The sequence below is a fragment of the Paroedura picta genome, chromosome 7 (genome assembly GCF_049243985.1).
Source record: "Paroedura picta isolate Pp20150507F chromosome 7, Ppicta_v3.0, whole genome shotgun sequence".
In the NCBI taxonomy this organism is placed as follows: Eukaryota; Metazoa; Chordata; class Lepidosauria; order Squamata; family Gekkonidae; genus Paroedura; species Paroedura picta.
This window is the reverse complement of record NC_135375.1, coordinates 63,929,015-63,944,584: the sequence shown is the minus strand read 5'-3', so window position 1 is coordinate 63,944,584 and position 15,570 is coordinate 63,929,015. Positions and strand designations below refer to the sequence as shown.

The 15,570-nt window shown below is 41.7% G+C and overlaps 2 protein-coding genes across 29 annotated transcripts in view; one reads left to right on the top strand and one right to left on the bottom strand.

Moving 5' to 3' along the window:
- Nucleotides 1-15,570, top strand: part of AOPEP (aminopeptidase O (putative)) — a 242,045-nt gene that overhangs the window by 36,519 nt on the left and 189,956 nt on the right. The window lies entirely within an intron of this gene.
- The window catches only part of LOC143841016 (uncharacterized), a 62,534-nt gene continuing 61,385 nt past the window's right edge, over nt 14,422-15,570 (bottom strand). For all 19 annotated transcript variants that reach the window (XR_013232520.1, XR_013232521.1, XR_013232519.1 and 16 more), the window contains one exon: nt 14,422-14,593. Coding sequence is in view for 9 of the 19 variants with exons in the window: in XM_077344594.1 (XP_077200709.1) it covers nt 14,513-14,593 (81 nt within the window). In the remaining 10 variants the exon portion in view is untranslated. The remainder of the gene's footprint in view (nt 14,594-15,570) is intronic.

Sequence of the window (15,570 nt, the reverse complement as noted above, 5' to 3'; positions counted from 1 at the left end):
ATACTCTGTGGTTGATATATAATGACAGTACATTCTGTAATTCTTCTCTGGTGATCCATATGAAGGCCACTACCTTTTAGGCAGCATCATCCCCCCAAACATAAATAATAAATAAATAAATTAATATTTTATTTGTATGCTTCCCCATCCTGCCAGCTTGGGGCAGTCAACAACATTCTAAAATATTGAATGTATTGGCCTTGGATGGGACTCAACCGAGAGCATGGCTGGTATACCGCAAGCCCAACACACCACCAGATGCCCTGCCAGCCCTGCTGGAAGCAGCGGAGACCTGAACACTAAATTTCCCTAGACTACTAATTCTGGGGGACTTTAATGTCCATGCTGTGCTGCTGTCCTCCGGAAATGGATTGGGAATGGAATCAGCCATGTTGACACTAGGGCTCTTGCAATTAGTTGTTGGCCCTACCCATCAGGCAGGCCACACCTGGATCTCATTTTCAGTGTGGGTTTGGATGTGGATCTGATCACAGCAAATGTCATGCTATGGTCAGACTGCAACACCCTGAAGTCTCAGCTAAGGTTCCAACCCCCTCCTCAGTTGGGTGCCAAGCAGTTTTTAGCTTGCCAGCAGAGACTTATGGATCTGATTGGATTCCTGATTGTTCTGCAAGACCCAATGCCCTCCAGCACTTCTCTAAATGACCTAGTAAGCAACTGGCATGACAGAATGCTGTCCGTCATCAATGAGATAGTTCCTTGACATACTTTCTGCCCCCGTCTCAAGTGAGCCCCTTGGTACACTGAGAAACTTTGCGGAAAGAAACAGAAACTGAGAATTTGGAGGAAGACTTATGATGAAACTTCGAGAACATCTTATAGAGTACGTATGAAAGCCTATGAGATGGTGGTGAAGTCAGTAAAATATAACATTTGTGCTGGGTGTGCTAACTCAGCTTAACATGCAGAGTCCCACAAGGAGGGGTTCTCTCTCCATGCACCTTTTGCCCAACTGGTGTGAAGGTTCAGGCTGGAATGTCACAAATATGCAGATGACACTCAGCTATTCCTCCTGATGGATCGCTGCCCTGATTCTTCCCCAGAAACATTAGCCAGATACCTGGAAGCAGTGATGAGGTGGCTCAAGCATAGCCATCTGAAGCTCAGTTCTTCAAAGATAGAGATCCTATGGCTGGGCAGGAAGGGTCCAAGCAAGGACTCCTGCTTGCCCAACCTGGACGGTGTGCAGCAATCTGCAGCTAGCTCCGCCAGGAATCTGGGTGTGATCTTAGATGCTTCCCTCTCAATGGAGGTTCAGGTCACAAGAGTAGTGTGGCTGGAATTCTACCAACTCCACCAAGCCAAACAACTAGTGCCCTAGCCACAGTGATCCATGCAACAGTCACCTATAGACTAGACTTTTCCAACGTGGTCTCTGAAAACCTGCCCTTAACCTTGATCCAGCAACTGCAGCTGGTCCAGAATACAGCAGCCAGAGTCCTCACGGCAACTCCATGGAGGTCCCACATCCTGCCTGTTCTCCAACAACTTCTCTGGTTACCATTTGAATTCTAGATCAGGCTAAAGGTTCTGGTAATTACCTTCAAGGCCATACATGGCCTAGGCCCAGTGTACCTGAGGGACTGCCTCTCTGCCTATGTCCCTCAAAGAGCTTTGCGCATTGCCACCTCCAATCCTGGCCCCAAGGAAGTCCTCTTGACTTCCACTATGCTAGAGCCTTCTCTGTCCTAGACTCCATCTGGTGGAACGAGCTTCCAGAGGATATCAGGGTCCTAATGGAACTAAAACAACTCCACAGGACCTGCAAACGAGAGCTCCTCCATCAGGCATTTTATTGAGGTCAGCCAAATCAACAACTGGGCCCACAAACCTCCTTCCAGTGAATACATACACTTGAACTGACCAATCATGGGTCTGTTGGATTGTTACTTGTTAGAATGTTATCCTCCCTGTTCATTACTGATATTATTGTTATTATTCATCTGACACAGCCATTGAGTTTTATGTATTGTTCTTGTTCTTTGTTCCATGTAAACCATCCTGAGCCTAAGTGGAGAGCGGTATATAAATGTAATCAATCAATTTCATATATAGTAAAATATAATAATAAGCAACAATCTTAGATTTAAAACCTTCTAATATTAGTTTCCTATGGTTTTTTTCAGCGTTAGAGCGGTATCTGTTCATGAATGTTTCAAGCTGGGAGGCCAGTATTTTTTGATGTTATTACCTGGCCTCAACCCTAGGCCTGGGAAAACAGCTCTGATTTGCAGGTTCTCTGGACTTGTGTAAGATCCCATAGGGCAGTGGTCCCCAACCTGCGGGCCGCGGCCCGGCGCCGGGCCGCAAAGGCCATGGCGCCGGGCCGCGGCTCCCTCTCCCCGCCCCCCCCCGCAGTAAAAAACTTCCCAGGCCGCAAGCTTGTGGCCCGGGAAGCTTCTTACTGCGGGGAGGGCGGGGAGAGGGAATCAGGGCAGGGCCGCGCCCGCGCGGCCCGCGGGTGCGGCCCAATCCACGGGCGCGGCCCGATTTGCGGGCGCGGCTCGCGGGCGCGGCCCGCGGGCGCGGCCGGGCGCGGCTCGCGGGCGCGGCCCGATTCGCGGGTGCGGCCCGCGGGCGCGGCCGGGCGCGGCTCGTGGGCGTTGCCCGCGCGGTCCCTGCGGGCGCGGCCCAATGCCCTGCCGGTCCCCAGCCTAATAAAGGTTGGGGACCACTGCCATAGGGTATTGATCTTCTCATGCAGAGAATCCCACAAGGCTGGGGCCAAGGCCAACAATGCCCTGGACCTGGCCGAGGTCAGCTCCTCTTGCCCTGCTTATTTAGCCACTTATTAAAGCTAAATACCGTATTTGCTGACGTATAAGACGACTGGGCATATAAGACGACCCCCCAACATTTCCACTCAAAATACAGTACTATGGGCCACTATGGGCAGCTATGTCTATCCCAACTGAAGTGCACCTGGCGTATAAGACGACCCCCCCACTTGGAGGCATGTTTTTCAGGGGGGGAAAGTAGTCTTATACGCCAGCAAATACTGTAATTATCTTGAAAACATTTCACTATTTAATCCGCTACACATTAATAAATACTAACTACTAAAAGGAATATATGAAATATCACATTGTTTTCTTTGGGGGGAAATTTACTTTTACTGCCTTGCTCTGGAATACATTCTAGAACTGAGATATGAGGCACTACTGGTAGGGAACAGAAAAGAGTAGATAGAAAAGGGCCCAGGGCGCTCTTGGCCTTTCATATTTTATTTGAAGGAATTTCTCAATTACTTCATCCCCTTAATACCAGCCTTCAGTGCCAGCAGCAAGTTGTATCAAGGTGGGTGAGTGGACGTGAGTGGTTACCAAAAGCAAGTGTTAGTAATTATCATACAGATCTGCATTGTTTGGCAAAATAGTGTTTAATATAGTTAAATATAGTTCAGATACACATCATCCCACTGGAGAATTTAGGAACCATTTGTATGTAATATGTGGCCAAGGTTTCTCTACATGAGCCACATGATTCGTAACCGTACTCCATGTTAAGAGTAATGTGGAGAAAATACAATTTGAATTAACAAAATGATGCAGTGTTTACTTCCATGAAAGTCTTTGTTTTCAACGCATTTTTATCATCCACAAAGAAGCCACTCTGTTTATCATATAATTTTCAGGCTCTTTGACACATGAATGTGATGCATGAATATAGTTCTTAAAAGTGAGTGATTTAAATCTTCACACTGATAATTAATCTGCCAGATACCCCAAGCAATGACATATGGTTTTTGATATTTTGATTGCTGCAATTGCATGATTTAAAAATGTAAATTTGTTGTAGCTGATGTTTAGATATCAAACTAGTGTTCTAGTAGACTTTGCTGTTTCTTTTCAGTGATTCATTTTGCTTGTTTGGATTTTTAACTAATATATGGGCTTTTAAAATTATTAATAGATGTGGAAAGTGTAGTGGTTTACTTGAAAGATAATTATTAATATACTTTAATGGATAGGTTTCACATTAAAACACCGGAATTTGAGTCATTGTTTTCAAATATGCCCCCTCCTCTAATTGTATCAGAATTTTTGTCCCTGTGTAGCTGAATATGTGTCTGTTCCTGGATTGATCTTCAAAATTTTGGAGATATATGACTAGTTCCAGCATTCTGTGTTTTTGTAACTATCTTTGTCACATTGTAACATAAGGACAGGAAGGCCTGGAGGATCATTGTCCATGGGGTCATGATGGGTTGGACACGACTTCGCAACTAACAGTAGCAGCAACATAATGTAGAAACAGTTTAGAATATATTGAGGCATCACAATAAATGCTTACATACTTAATCAACAGATATGAGAAATTACTTTTTATGGCACAGATGTCTTTATGGCGCACATGTGTCGTCCCCCGCCACACACACATTATGCCTAGTAAACATACACACATCAGTCTGAAGTTAACCTTCCCTAACTGTGGGTTGTGTGCTCTCTGAACTAAGCCATAGGAAGTCTATCTATTTTACACAGAATAATTGGGAATTTTTATATTTTAGTAGTCATCCAAATATCTTTGAAGTCAGGAGAAGGATCACACTGATAATGGGAATAATTCCAGTTAGATACAAAATGGGAATATAATATAAAGTTTTATAAAGTTTTGTATATTGCAACATGCATGAAACATTCAACGGGCTTGAATCCAAATATTTCATGAGGTTACTAAACATATGTTTAAGTAAATTTATTATAATCTATTTGCATACTAGAATTTCAAGCTTTTGCTCAATTTGCAAATTTTGAGAAATGCTCTCTGGCATTGATTCGTAACCTTCATTTCATCACTGTCCTACAAAGTACGCAACATAATTACTGAGTGCTCTAAAACCTGAATAATAAAGATCAGGACATAAAAACAGTTTTCCTAAACTGTGAGTCCCAACTGAAAAAGTGGGTTGTGAAGCCTGTGAAGGTGCATCCCAGGCTTTTGCAGTTTTAAGTGAGTCACCATACCAAGTGAATTTGGGCATGTGGGGGCACCATCTGGGGCACCAAACTGAAAAGACTGGTATACACTGCTCTAGACAAGGCAACTTTATTTATCGATAAACAGATCTCAGGTACAAACTGAGAGCCAGTTTGGTGTAGTGGTTAGGAGTGCGGACTTCTAATCTGGCATGCCAGGTTCGATTCTGCGCTCCCCCACAACCGGCTGGGTGACCTTGGGCTCGCCACGGCACTGATAAAGCTGTTCTGACCGGGCAGTGATATCAGTGCTCTCTCAGCCTCACCCCACCCCATAGGGTGTCTGTTGTGGGGAGAGGAATGGGAAGGTGACTGTAAGCCGCTTTGAGCCTCCTTCGGATAGGGAAAAGCGGCATATAAGAACCAACTCTTCTTCTTCTTCATATTCAATTAGACACTTGAGCCAAGGACTATCAGCCAAATTGTTGATCCCCTTTGATTCCCTTTTTGCTGTGTGACATTTTTAGGTGTCTCAGGTAGAAATGTGGGATTTTTTTCCTTAGGGAAGAATGAGCTTTCTATTAGAACTATTGCAAGAGGGGAAAAGGAACAACTTTAAATCCTGAAGGTCCTCCATTTTCTCCTGAAACTTCTAAATACCCTGAAAATTTGTAGATAGTCCCCTGGGTATATGGCACCCATAAAGAATCATTGCAATATGTACAATTCTCGGTAGAGGTGGTTGAAGATAGGAAATAGCTATATGAGTTTTGTAGAATACCTGACTTGCTTCATGTAAGAAAACAAGTGAATTAAGTAGATATTTACGTACAGTATAGAAGGTAAAGGATGCATCTAGGTTGTTGTTTTCCTAGTAATGAATACATTCTTCTCTGTACATACAGACAATTAAATAAAATAGAAATAATCCTTGTAAGAAGTTATTACTTAAAAATTGTACAATCTGGCACTTACTGTTACTTACTGTGCCATCAGAATTATTGGTTAAACCTGATTTTCATAGCATAATTGATTGTTTTATTTCATTTTTATTATTTAACTTATAATGTTATCTCTAGAATATGCTTTCTGAAATGTGAAAAGAGGATAGCAGAGGTCGGTTATGTTGGATTTGGTGTGGACCCTTTTAATTTTGTTGGAAAAGGAGATGGTTTTCTGACTTCAGTTGTACTACAATTCCGTTTTGTAATTAATAATCTGATGGTTGCCATAAAGTTGTTACAAATTGGAGGGCTGATATAATATTAAATGAGGCATCTTGCCTGAATGCTGCTTTTGTTCCTTTTTTAACAAATTAGCATGTTGACATTTGTCACTGATGGATTTTATTATTTGCTGAAAGCCTTTTAGGGGAGCTTGACAGCATGAATGGGTTGTCCTACAGACTCTGAGAATCGATAAAGGCATCTTTGTTCTTTGTGCAAAACATACAACAGATACCTTATTGACTGACACATATAAAAAGAAAGGCTTGTATAGCTGTCGTACAAAATAAGCTAAGAAAATAATTTTAAAGCCATTGCTTATTCTGTGTTCACTCTCCCTATGTGTCTTTCTTTTTGTTAACATGTATCTCATTAATCAAAATTACAAGTATTGGTACATCCTCATTCAGTAAATTGAAAGCGTTCTATTTAGTACATTGAACAGTTTGCGTATGTTTTGCGGAAGCTGATATATAAAAAAGAATGATGACTCAAGTAAAAATGGCTTATTCTAAATTATTTTGAGTAATAGAGGACTAAGATAGGTGTTGTAAAACTTATTGAGTGTGTACTTGAGGATATTTATTCTGATGGATAAATTGAAGGACTGCAATCTGGATTTTCAGATAGTCAGGTGGATAGGGAATTGGTTAGAGAACCGCACTCAAAGAGTTGTTGTCAATGGTGTTTCATCAGACTGGAAGGAGGTGAGTAGTGGGGTACCTCAGGGCTCGGTGCTCGGCCCGGTACTTTTTAACATATTTATTAATGATCTAGATGAGGGGGTAGAGGGACTACTCATCACGTTTGCAGATGACACCAAATTGGGAGGACTGGCAAATTCTCCAGAAGATAGAGACAGAGTTCAACAAGATCTGAACACAATGGGAAAATGGGCAAATGAGAACAAGATGCAATTTAATAAAGATAAGTGTAAAGTTCTGCATCTGGGTGAGAAAAATGAAAAGTATGCCTCCTGGATGGGGGATACGCTTCTAGGTAACACTGTGTATGAACGAGACCTTGGGGTACTTGTGGATTGTAAACTAAACATGAGCAGGCAGTGTGATGCAGTGGTAAAAAAGGCGAATGCCATTTTGGGCTGTATCAACAGAGGCATCACATCAAAATCACAAGATGTCATAGTCCCATTGTATACAGCACTGGTCAGACCACACCTGGAGTACTGTGTGCAGTTCTGGAGGCCTCACTTCAAGAAGGATGTAGATAAAATTGAAAGGGTATAGAGGAGAGTGATGAAGTTGATCTGGGGCCAAGGGACCAAGCCCTATGAAAATAGGTTGAGGGACTTGGGAATGTTCAGCCTGGAGAAAAGGAGGTTGAGAGGGGACATGATAGCCCTCTTTAAGTATTTGAAAGGTTGTCATTTGGAGGAGGGCAGGATGCTGTTTCCTTTGGCTGCAGAGGAGAGGACACGCAGTAATGGGTTTAAACTTCAAGTACAACTATATAGGCTAGATATCAGGAAAAAAAATTCACAGTTAGAGTAGTTCAGCAGTGGAATAGGCTGCCTAAGGAGGTGGTGAGCTCCAACCACGCAAAGGTTGGATACACACTTCTCTTGGATGCTTTAGGATGCTTAGGGCTGATCCTGCATTGAGCAGGGTGTTGGACTAGATGGCCTGTATGGCCCCTTCCAACTCTATGATTCTATGATTCTATATCTGACTGTGAATTTCTATATCGCAAAATGGATGTAGACAGCATAAGAGTCATACTACTTAGCTGTTCATTTTACCAAGAAGAGAGGGGCTAGCCCGATTATTAGTTTCTGATTTCTTCATCACTTGAAATGGTGTGGAAGACTGTGTAGACATGTTCAAGTGGTTAGCCATACTTGTCTGAAACAGCAGAACAATATTTGAGTTCAGTAGCAACTTAACATGCTTTATTTATGGGGGGGGGAAAGAAATCCATCTCATTTCTTGACAATAAAAATGTTTCTGAAGTTGGGCACTGGTAATGCTTTCTTTAGTGCTCCTTTTTATGTTGGAAACACTTATTTTGGGGATTTCTCAAAATGTGAGAGGCAGTTTCTAACCTCTCGGGTCTGCCTGATGGAGTCATTGTCAAACGTGACTCAGTATGATGTACATTAACTGTACATGATCTATGATGTACATTAACTGTGGCTAGTTTTGCAAAACCAAAATTTATCACTTGCTGGATTTGCCTGCCAAAGCCAAAGGATTGAGGAAGAGAAAGAGGAAGTCGGCCCCAGCCCTGGGATGCTTCAGGGAGAACAACTAGACAGGATAGAGACTCCATCAGATGCACAGAGGGAGCCTCGGGCCAAAGGCAGCACAGAACACCCTCAGTCCCATAGCCCAGGATCCAAAGCTGAAGTAAAAGTCACCCAGAGTCCTTGGAACACTGGAGAAGGTGGTCTTGTAGGGAGACTCAGTAGAGGTGCCATAGTGCAGGGGTAGTCAACCTGTGGTCCTCCAGATGTTCATGGACTACAATTCCCATGAGCCCCTGCCAGCAAACTCTGGCAGGGGCTCATGGGAATTGTAGTCCATGGGCATCTGGAGGACCACAGGTTCACTACCGCTGCCATAGTGCACCTATTAGTTTGTGAGTCACCACATGATCAGGGCTGACATCCCTTAAGGCTGCTCAGCTGTTGATGAGTAGCGCCTGTCTGTGAACGGCCCCGCAGTTGTCCTGATAAAAGGATCCAGCTTACCAGCCTAGAAGGAACTTGCACAAGACTTTCGTGTGTCTGCTGTTTTTCTGCACCTGTGTGTTTGACCTGCTGGGTTGTGACCTAGCTTGTGTTGTTTGGATTTGCCCATTTGGTTTGATGCTTGGACTTGGATGTCAGTAATTTAACTTGGAACTACGTTGAGCTATGCTTTTTAACTGTAGTCCCAGGTGCCTGTGCGAAACCAGACATTGGGCAGGAAAGCTGCACTTAGGAGGTGTTCTTAGTTAGCGAGCTGCACTTGCCATCTTGTATACCATGCAAGAAGCTTTCTTTTCCTCACAAAACTGAGAATGAAATTCTGCTGTCAATTTCAGTGTACTTCCCCCCACAAACACATCCTATCAAGAGTACCGTCTTTACATCAGATTCATCACTGAGATAATAATTCCTTGATTTGCTTTTGCAATTTGGTAGTAATCTGTCAGAAGTAGGTTTAAAGAGCTCTATCTAATTACAGAGTTGGGTGTATGGTGCTTGTATGTCAGTTGGGTAGAGATCTGTATTCCCCCCATGGTATTTTTCAGGTCTGGGTATATTGAACCTGAAAAATAGCAGTCTTTCCTGATATTTCTGAATCCCAATACTAGTATGGTATTCAAATCTGGTAAATATTTGACAGCCGTGGAAGGGTTTTCCGAATGGGTACAAGTTAATGTTTATATATATTTAAAATGTGTTAAATGTTTATTAGGTGATATGGTCATGTCGACCTGCCTTACCACCTTCCCAAAATGGCCAGTGATGGGCCTTGGGGATGGTGGGAAGGCAATGAGCCACAGGGGGTCATGTACACTGCTATGCTATAAAAAAAAAGCTATGCTATAAAAAAAGCTATGCTATGTATATATAAATTTATATATTTTAAAAATCTGTTAAACATTTATCAGGTGATATGACCATATATGGTTATATCAACCTATTCCCCCCTCCCATTGCTAATAATGGGCTTGGAGTGGGGGGGGGGGTAGCTGTGTACACAGCTCTGAGGATCGCACCACTTCTGGAGTATCTCAAAGCCTGAGGAATGTTTCACAGGTTTCTCAATGTCAAAAATGTTGAGAAAGTCTTCTGTATACCGCTTTCCCTCTTGGGCATGACTCCTTACTATAAGAAATTAGAAAGATCAAACATGTAAAAAGCAGCCTAGTGCTTTTAGTAATGGTTTAAATGGAAAGCTGCAAATCACAAGATCCATCTGGAAGGAAATAATTATTAATTAGTGACAAATTTCAGGCTGAAATAGCAAACCCTGATATGGGCTATTTATCATGTTTATCAATTTAGGAAAAGTACTTGGAGGCCTACAAAGGCAATATGCATTTCTATAAAAATAGCAATTTTTTTTTTGTTCAGAGTGGGTCATGCCATAAGTAAGAGCAGTGTCAAGTGCAGGCAGCTTTGCTTTTGAAGAGAGATCATAATAGTAGCCAAGGCTCTTTGGGTAAGAGAAATCAGAATTGCTAACCCAAAAATGCCTTGACTACTTTTCAATTATTTAAATATCAGTAACATTTTCTTAAAATATTAAACTGAAGTCACTGGCAAAATCTCCACTGCAGTAAATGGTCAGGAGAAGTGTTTTGTGGACTAATAGTGAAAAACAGATAATTTTGTAAATCTGGTGTTAACACTTACTGTATTAAATATAACAGATTGCTGCTCTAATTGCCACTGGGACCATTTCTTCCTTCCTTCCTTCCTTCCTTCCTTCCTTCCTTCCTTCCTTCCTTCCTTCCTTCCTTCCTTCCTTCCTTCCTTCCTATGTCACTGTGGATAATGGTACAAATATAGGTGCGTGTGTGAAATTGGTGAAAACTGCTCCTACCTCTCTATATTACTCTACGCTCTAGGGGACGAACAAGTGGATTTTTTTAATCCCACTTTTCTTAGCAGAGTGGGATTTGTATATAACAGAATGAGACAATAAATTCAGAAGTGGTGTTATGGCACTGTACCACTTTAGGGGAGGCTGGATCACATGTTTACACTTCCGTATATTAAAAAAAATCTCTCCAAGCTAAAGTTCAGTGTATGCTATGCTAATTTCAGGGAATTATTAAATGAGAGCAACTAAAAGAACAATGTATACCATTCACCGTGGTCAATAGTAGTAGAGACCATTCTCCCACATTCACACTCATTGCCATCTCATTACCCCCTATTTTTTACTGCATAGGTAGACCAAGCCAAATAGTCAGCTGCTCTCAATATTCTGCTCCTATACTCCTCATCAAACCAGATGTTCTGAGACTGTTTTTATTAGCTTACAAAGTTATATATTTCTGCATACCTGGCAAGTTCCCCAAAGTAGGTGGAGTCTGTGGGTAACCTAGTTTTTATCATCTGGATGTGGACAACTGCTTTACTGTAAAGCCCAGTGATGGCTAGATCTAAAAAATGTATGTACACACTTAATAAGTACACACCTATTTACTTCCTGCCTTCCTGTGGCAACATGTAATTCAGAAGAGCTTTTATACCCTGCAAGAAGATACTTGGGTTATAGAGGCAGACTACATTACTTTGATGGGGAAAATAAAGACTTTTGAGGTATTTTTGTGATCTGCTTGTATAGGGAAAAAGTCCAAAATAAACCTTTCAAAACCTCAAAGGAAGTGTTTTAAAATTCAATTCTGTTCCTGCTGACCCAGTTGCAGTAAAGTTCGCATATGTCTACATATATATGCATATGCCATCTTATTTCTTTATGAGGCATATTTACAATAAGACAAAATTGTCTAAGTATGTTAAACAGAGGTACAGTATTTGCTGGCGTATAAGACTACTTTTCTCCCCTGAAAAACATGCCTCCAAGTGGGGGGGGGGGTGTCGTCCTATACGCCGGGTGCACTTCAGTTGGGATAGACATAGCTGCCCATAGTGGCTCATAGTACTGTAATGTAATGTAACAAACTCTAAATTTTGAGTGGAAATGTTGGGGGGTCATCTTATACGCCCAGTCGTCTTATACGCCGGCAAATACGGTACATAAAAACAATTTCTGTCTCATTTCTTCAAATAAATACGAGATGCTTGAAAGACAAACCCCATCTGAGTGTCTGTTTATAAGGCCTGAAGTTACTTTTGTTTTGTTTCAGCCAAATGGCCAAAAGGCTGCCAGCAGTATGTCTGGAATGTTATTTACTCGGTACATTTCTGGGCTATTTCTTTGTAGCACTGCATATACCACAGTTAGGGGTCATTTACTTAAAAATGACCAAAGCAGTACCCCCAAGTTGCACAGTTATTCTTCTCAACAGGAGTTTTGTAATAAAAGGGAGTGTCTCATTATGTACTGTAGCTTCTGTGCCTTTTCCTCCTCAGTGCCTTTTTGTTCTTTATAATTTGAATTGGTTTGGGTGGAGGTTTGGGGAGGTGGTGTTTATTCTTGCTCTTTGTTCTATGACTCTGTTCCTTTGCTAGGGCTCCAGAGTCTTGTGGTCTCTTTTGTGATATTAGCTGATTTAACTCCATTTGACCTGCTTTTCTTGATTTAATTTTTCAGATGGTTGCTAGTGTGCATGTTTTCCAATAGAAACCACAGTTTAAAAAACACAATTCTGCAGGCAGATCCAGACAGAAAAACTTGCTTCAAGAGAAGTGTGGGTGTTTGTACATTTTTGAGGGATGGGTTGGGCTCAATAGTAGAGGTTCTTGGGAACATGAATTAGTACATCTTGGAAATATCTTAAAGTCACCACTGCACTTTATGAACACCATAAAGCTTTGCTGCTATAGATTTGTAGCATTCAAGCTTTAGACCTTTAGATTATTGAGAAAGCATGTAATTTGTGGATTATGTTATGTCTGTGAGGCTAGCAAGGAAGAGCCTGATAAAAATCTAACTGGGTGAGGGAGAGACCACTTGGCATAGTTTCTCAGTGGCATTGGCCCCATCAAGATACCTCCATGAAAGCTGAGGTGATGTTATGTAAAATAAGGATGCTTTCCTCATCTTAAGTGATCATTCAAAATCACAAAATATATGGCTTATCTATACTGTGCATGCTCAGCTGGGCTGCATTCATTACATCTTGTTTCATTCAGGTTGATTAATTAAAGTTAATATTATGCTGTTTGCCCTTTTTAAGACTTGTTATATGAGAAAGTATAAGTAAGAAGTCAAGAAAATTTGGGGTAGAAACCAAAATTCTAGAAAACGATAAGGTGCATATAAGGCTGAAAAATGTTATCCTCAGAGTTACCTTGCGAGGTAGATAAGATAAAGTAACGTACCAGTGGCTTTCCCTTGAGTTTCATTGCTATACAGGGATTTGAAGCCAAATTTTCCTACTCTGAGTCCAGTCCTCTCCATATTTCTAATTTCATCCATCTGAAAACTTAAGACAGTTTTCAAGACAACAAAACAGAAGTTGAATAATCGCAATATCAAAATGAACAAAAAGTCCTTATTTCAGTATGTCAGAGTAGCAATAAAACAACATATGCATCCATCATGTTTCCTGGTTGTTTCTCAAAATACAGAACAAAAAAAGATATTTTAAAGACTCCCTCCCCACTTGCCCCTGAAGTTTACAAAGATATGCAGTTGCATACTAAACACAGGGAAGAGCTATCCATGATCTTGGGCCACTTCACAGAAGAGCCTCCTCTTTCTCATAGCTGAACTTTTGCTGACAGGACATAAACCAGACCAAGGTCACATCCTTATCCATTGTTGTTCCTCTATATATTTGTGAAGCAGCCTAAGGGGTGGGACATGTCTGGCTGTACAAGCTAAAATAGGGCCAATCAGGGTGCAGCCAGCTTTGCCCTGATTGGCCCTGCCCCTGCAGCTCCCGCCCTCTGTTCCTCTTTGCTCTCAGACGCCTCAGTGCCTGGAGCCAGCAGCAGGTAAATGGAGAGGACCCTGAACAAAAGGTTGTGGTAGAGGGCTTGCTGACGAAAGCCTCTTGGCCTGCTAGGCTGGGCCCGCTAATGAGGGCCTCTAGGCCTGCTGATTGCCTGCTAAGGAGCTCTGTCCCAGCCCTGATAACGAGCTGCCCAGCACCCGCCCGCCCCACTTGATCTGGCTGCGAGCTGCGGCCCAAAGCCACTTTAAGCTGCCTGGCCAGGGGTCAGGGTCCTTTCAAGGCCCGTTCTTAGGAATGGGTTTTGAAGCTAGTTCTAACATAAATTGTGAGTTTAAGAATTACGCTTGAGAACACTGCTTTTAGTGTTCAGACTAGAAATGATTTGCAGTCCTGTTTTTTTTTGTTGTTGTTTGTTTTTTTTTTGTAGCTCAGAAGGTCTTATTCTTATACAATATAACTCCTGTAATGATTATAATGAAATCTGTAGATTTCACTTTTTTAGACTGGAAGAGAAATATTCAAAGAATCCTCCATTGATGTGTTAAGCAGTTGCCAAGGAATACTATAAGAGTCAATAGAAAGACCTAATTTAGAGAAATTGAACATAGTAAGTCACTGAGGAAAGGGAAAATTGAAAACAGGATATTGTTTATCTGGAACTTATTCTGGCTTCACCCAATATTGAATAAAAGGTACACAAGACAGATTGATACAGTAAACTTTAAACTTTATTATTTCTGGAACAACGTCTGAAGTCGATCTATTTTTCTTCTGTTGAGCATTCTTGTGATTGATGGACTTTCATTTTTCCCATTCCGGATCTGTGCTGCTGCACAGGAGCCAGGGCAGTAAGGTTCCACCATACTGCAGGGCAGTGTGGGCCTGTTTTTTAAAAAGAAATTAAGAATGAGGTATTGCACTGTGCTGCAGAGCCGCCTGCGGCATTTTTGTCCCTTCTGGAATACCTGACTTTTCCCCTGCCTCATGGGCCTGCCCTAATATAGACCCCGTTGCCACAGGGCAGCAGAAGGCCTGAGTTGGGCCACACCTGGGACAGCCCCAAATCACTGCTGATGATGAGTGGAACTGGGAATTTGCCCTACCACCAGAGGAGTGGTAAGGTGGGGCAAATTCCTGGTGTAGAAATGGTCACAGAGAGGCTGGGTCAGTGGTTGCCTGGCAACAGGGCAAGAGAAGGAGAATATTGGGGGGGGGTGAACTCCAAAAGCGAGACACAGCCAGAGAAGAAGCTGTGTTGAGTCAGCAGATGATGAAGTAATTTTCAATAGAATACCATTGTTTTGAGGTTTGAACTGAGCTGTTATGTTATGAATAAAGGACACACTTATTTACTTCCAGCCATTTTAGAAAATGGCCTCTGTCCCTCTCTTAAATACTCCCCTTCATCCCTCATGCGCTTCATTAGGGCTATATACTCAATAATTTACAAATGCCTTATGAGATGTTTTACAGAATTGCCTTTAATTTTTTATCAAAAAAGTATAATAAACCTGTCAAAGAGTATTTAATTAGAATTTATAAACATGTAGTATTTAATCTACTGTTGTATAATCTTTTTTGGTGTTGTACTTGTATCACCTCCTCTCCCCATAGTATTGCTTCAGTGGGAGTCTCAGTTTTAAGTGGATTGACCATAATATCTGTATTCATATATGCAGATGCGTGTAGCCTATCCCCTTGCTATTTAATGTAACATCAGTTTAAGAAAACAAATATGCTTTTTAAACTATATGCATGCCTTTAACACTGCTGCCTTTTATAAGATTCATAATGAGTTTTGTTTTCCTTGGTTGCTTTGATCACTTTTGAAAATATCTAGTCTGTATTCACACCTGCCC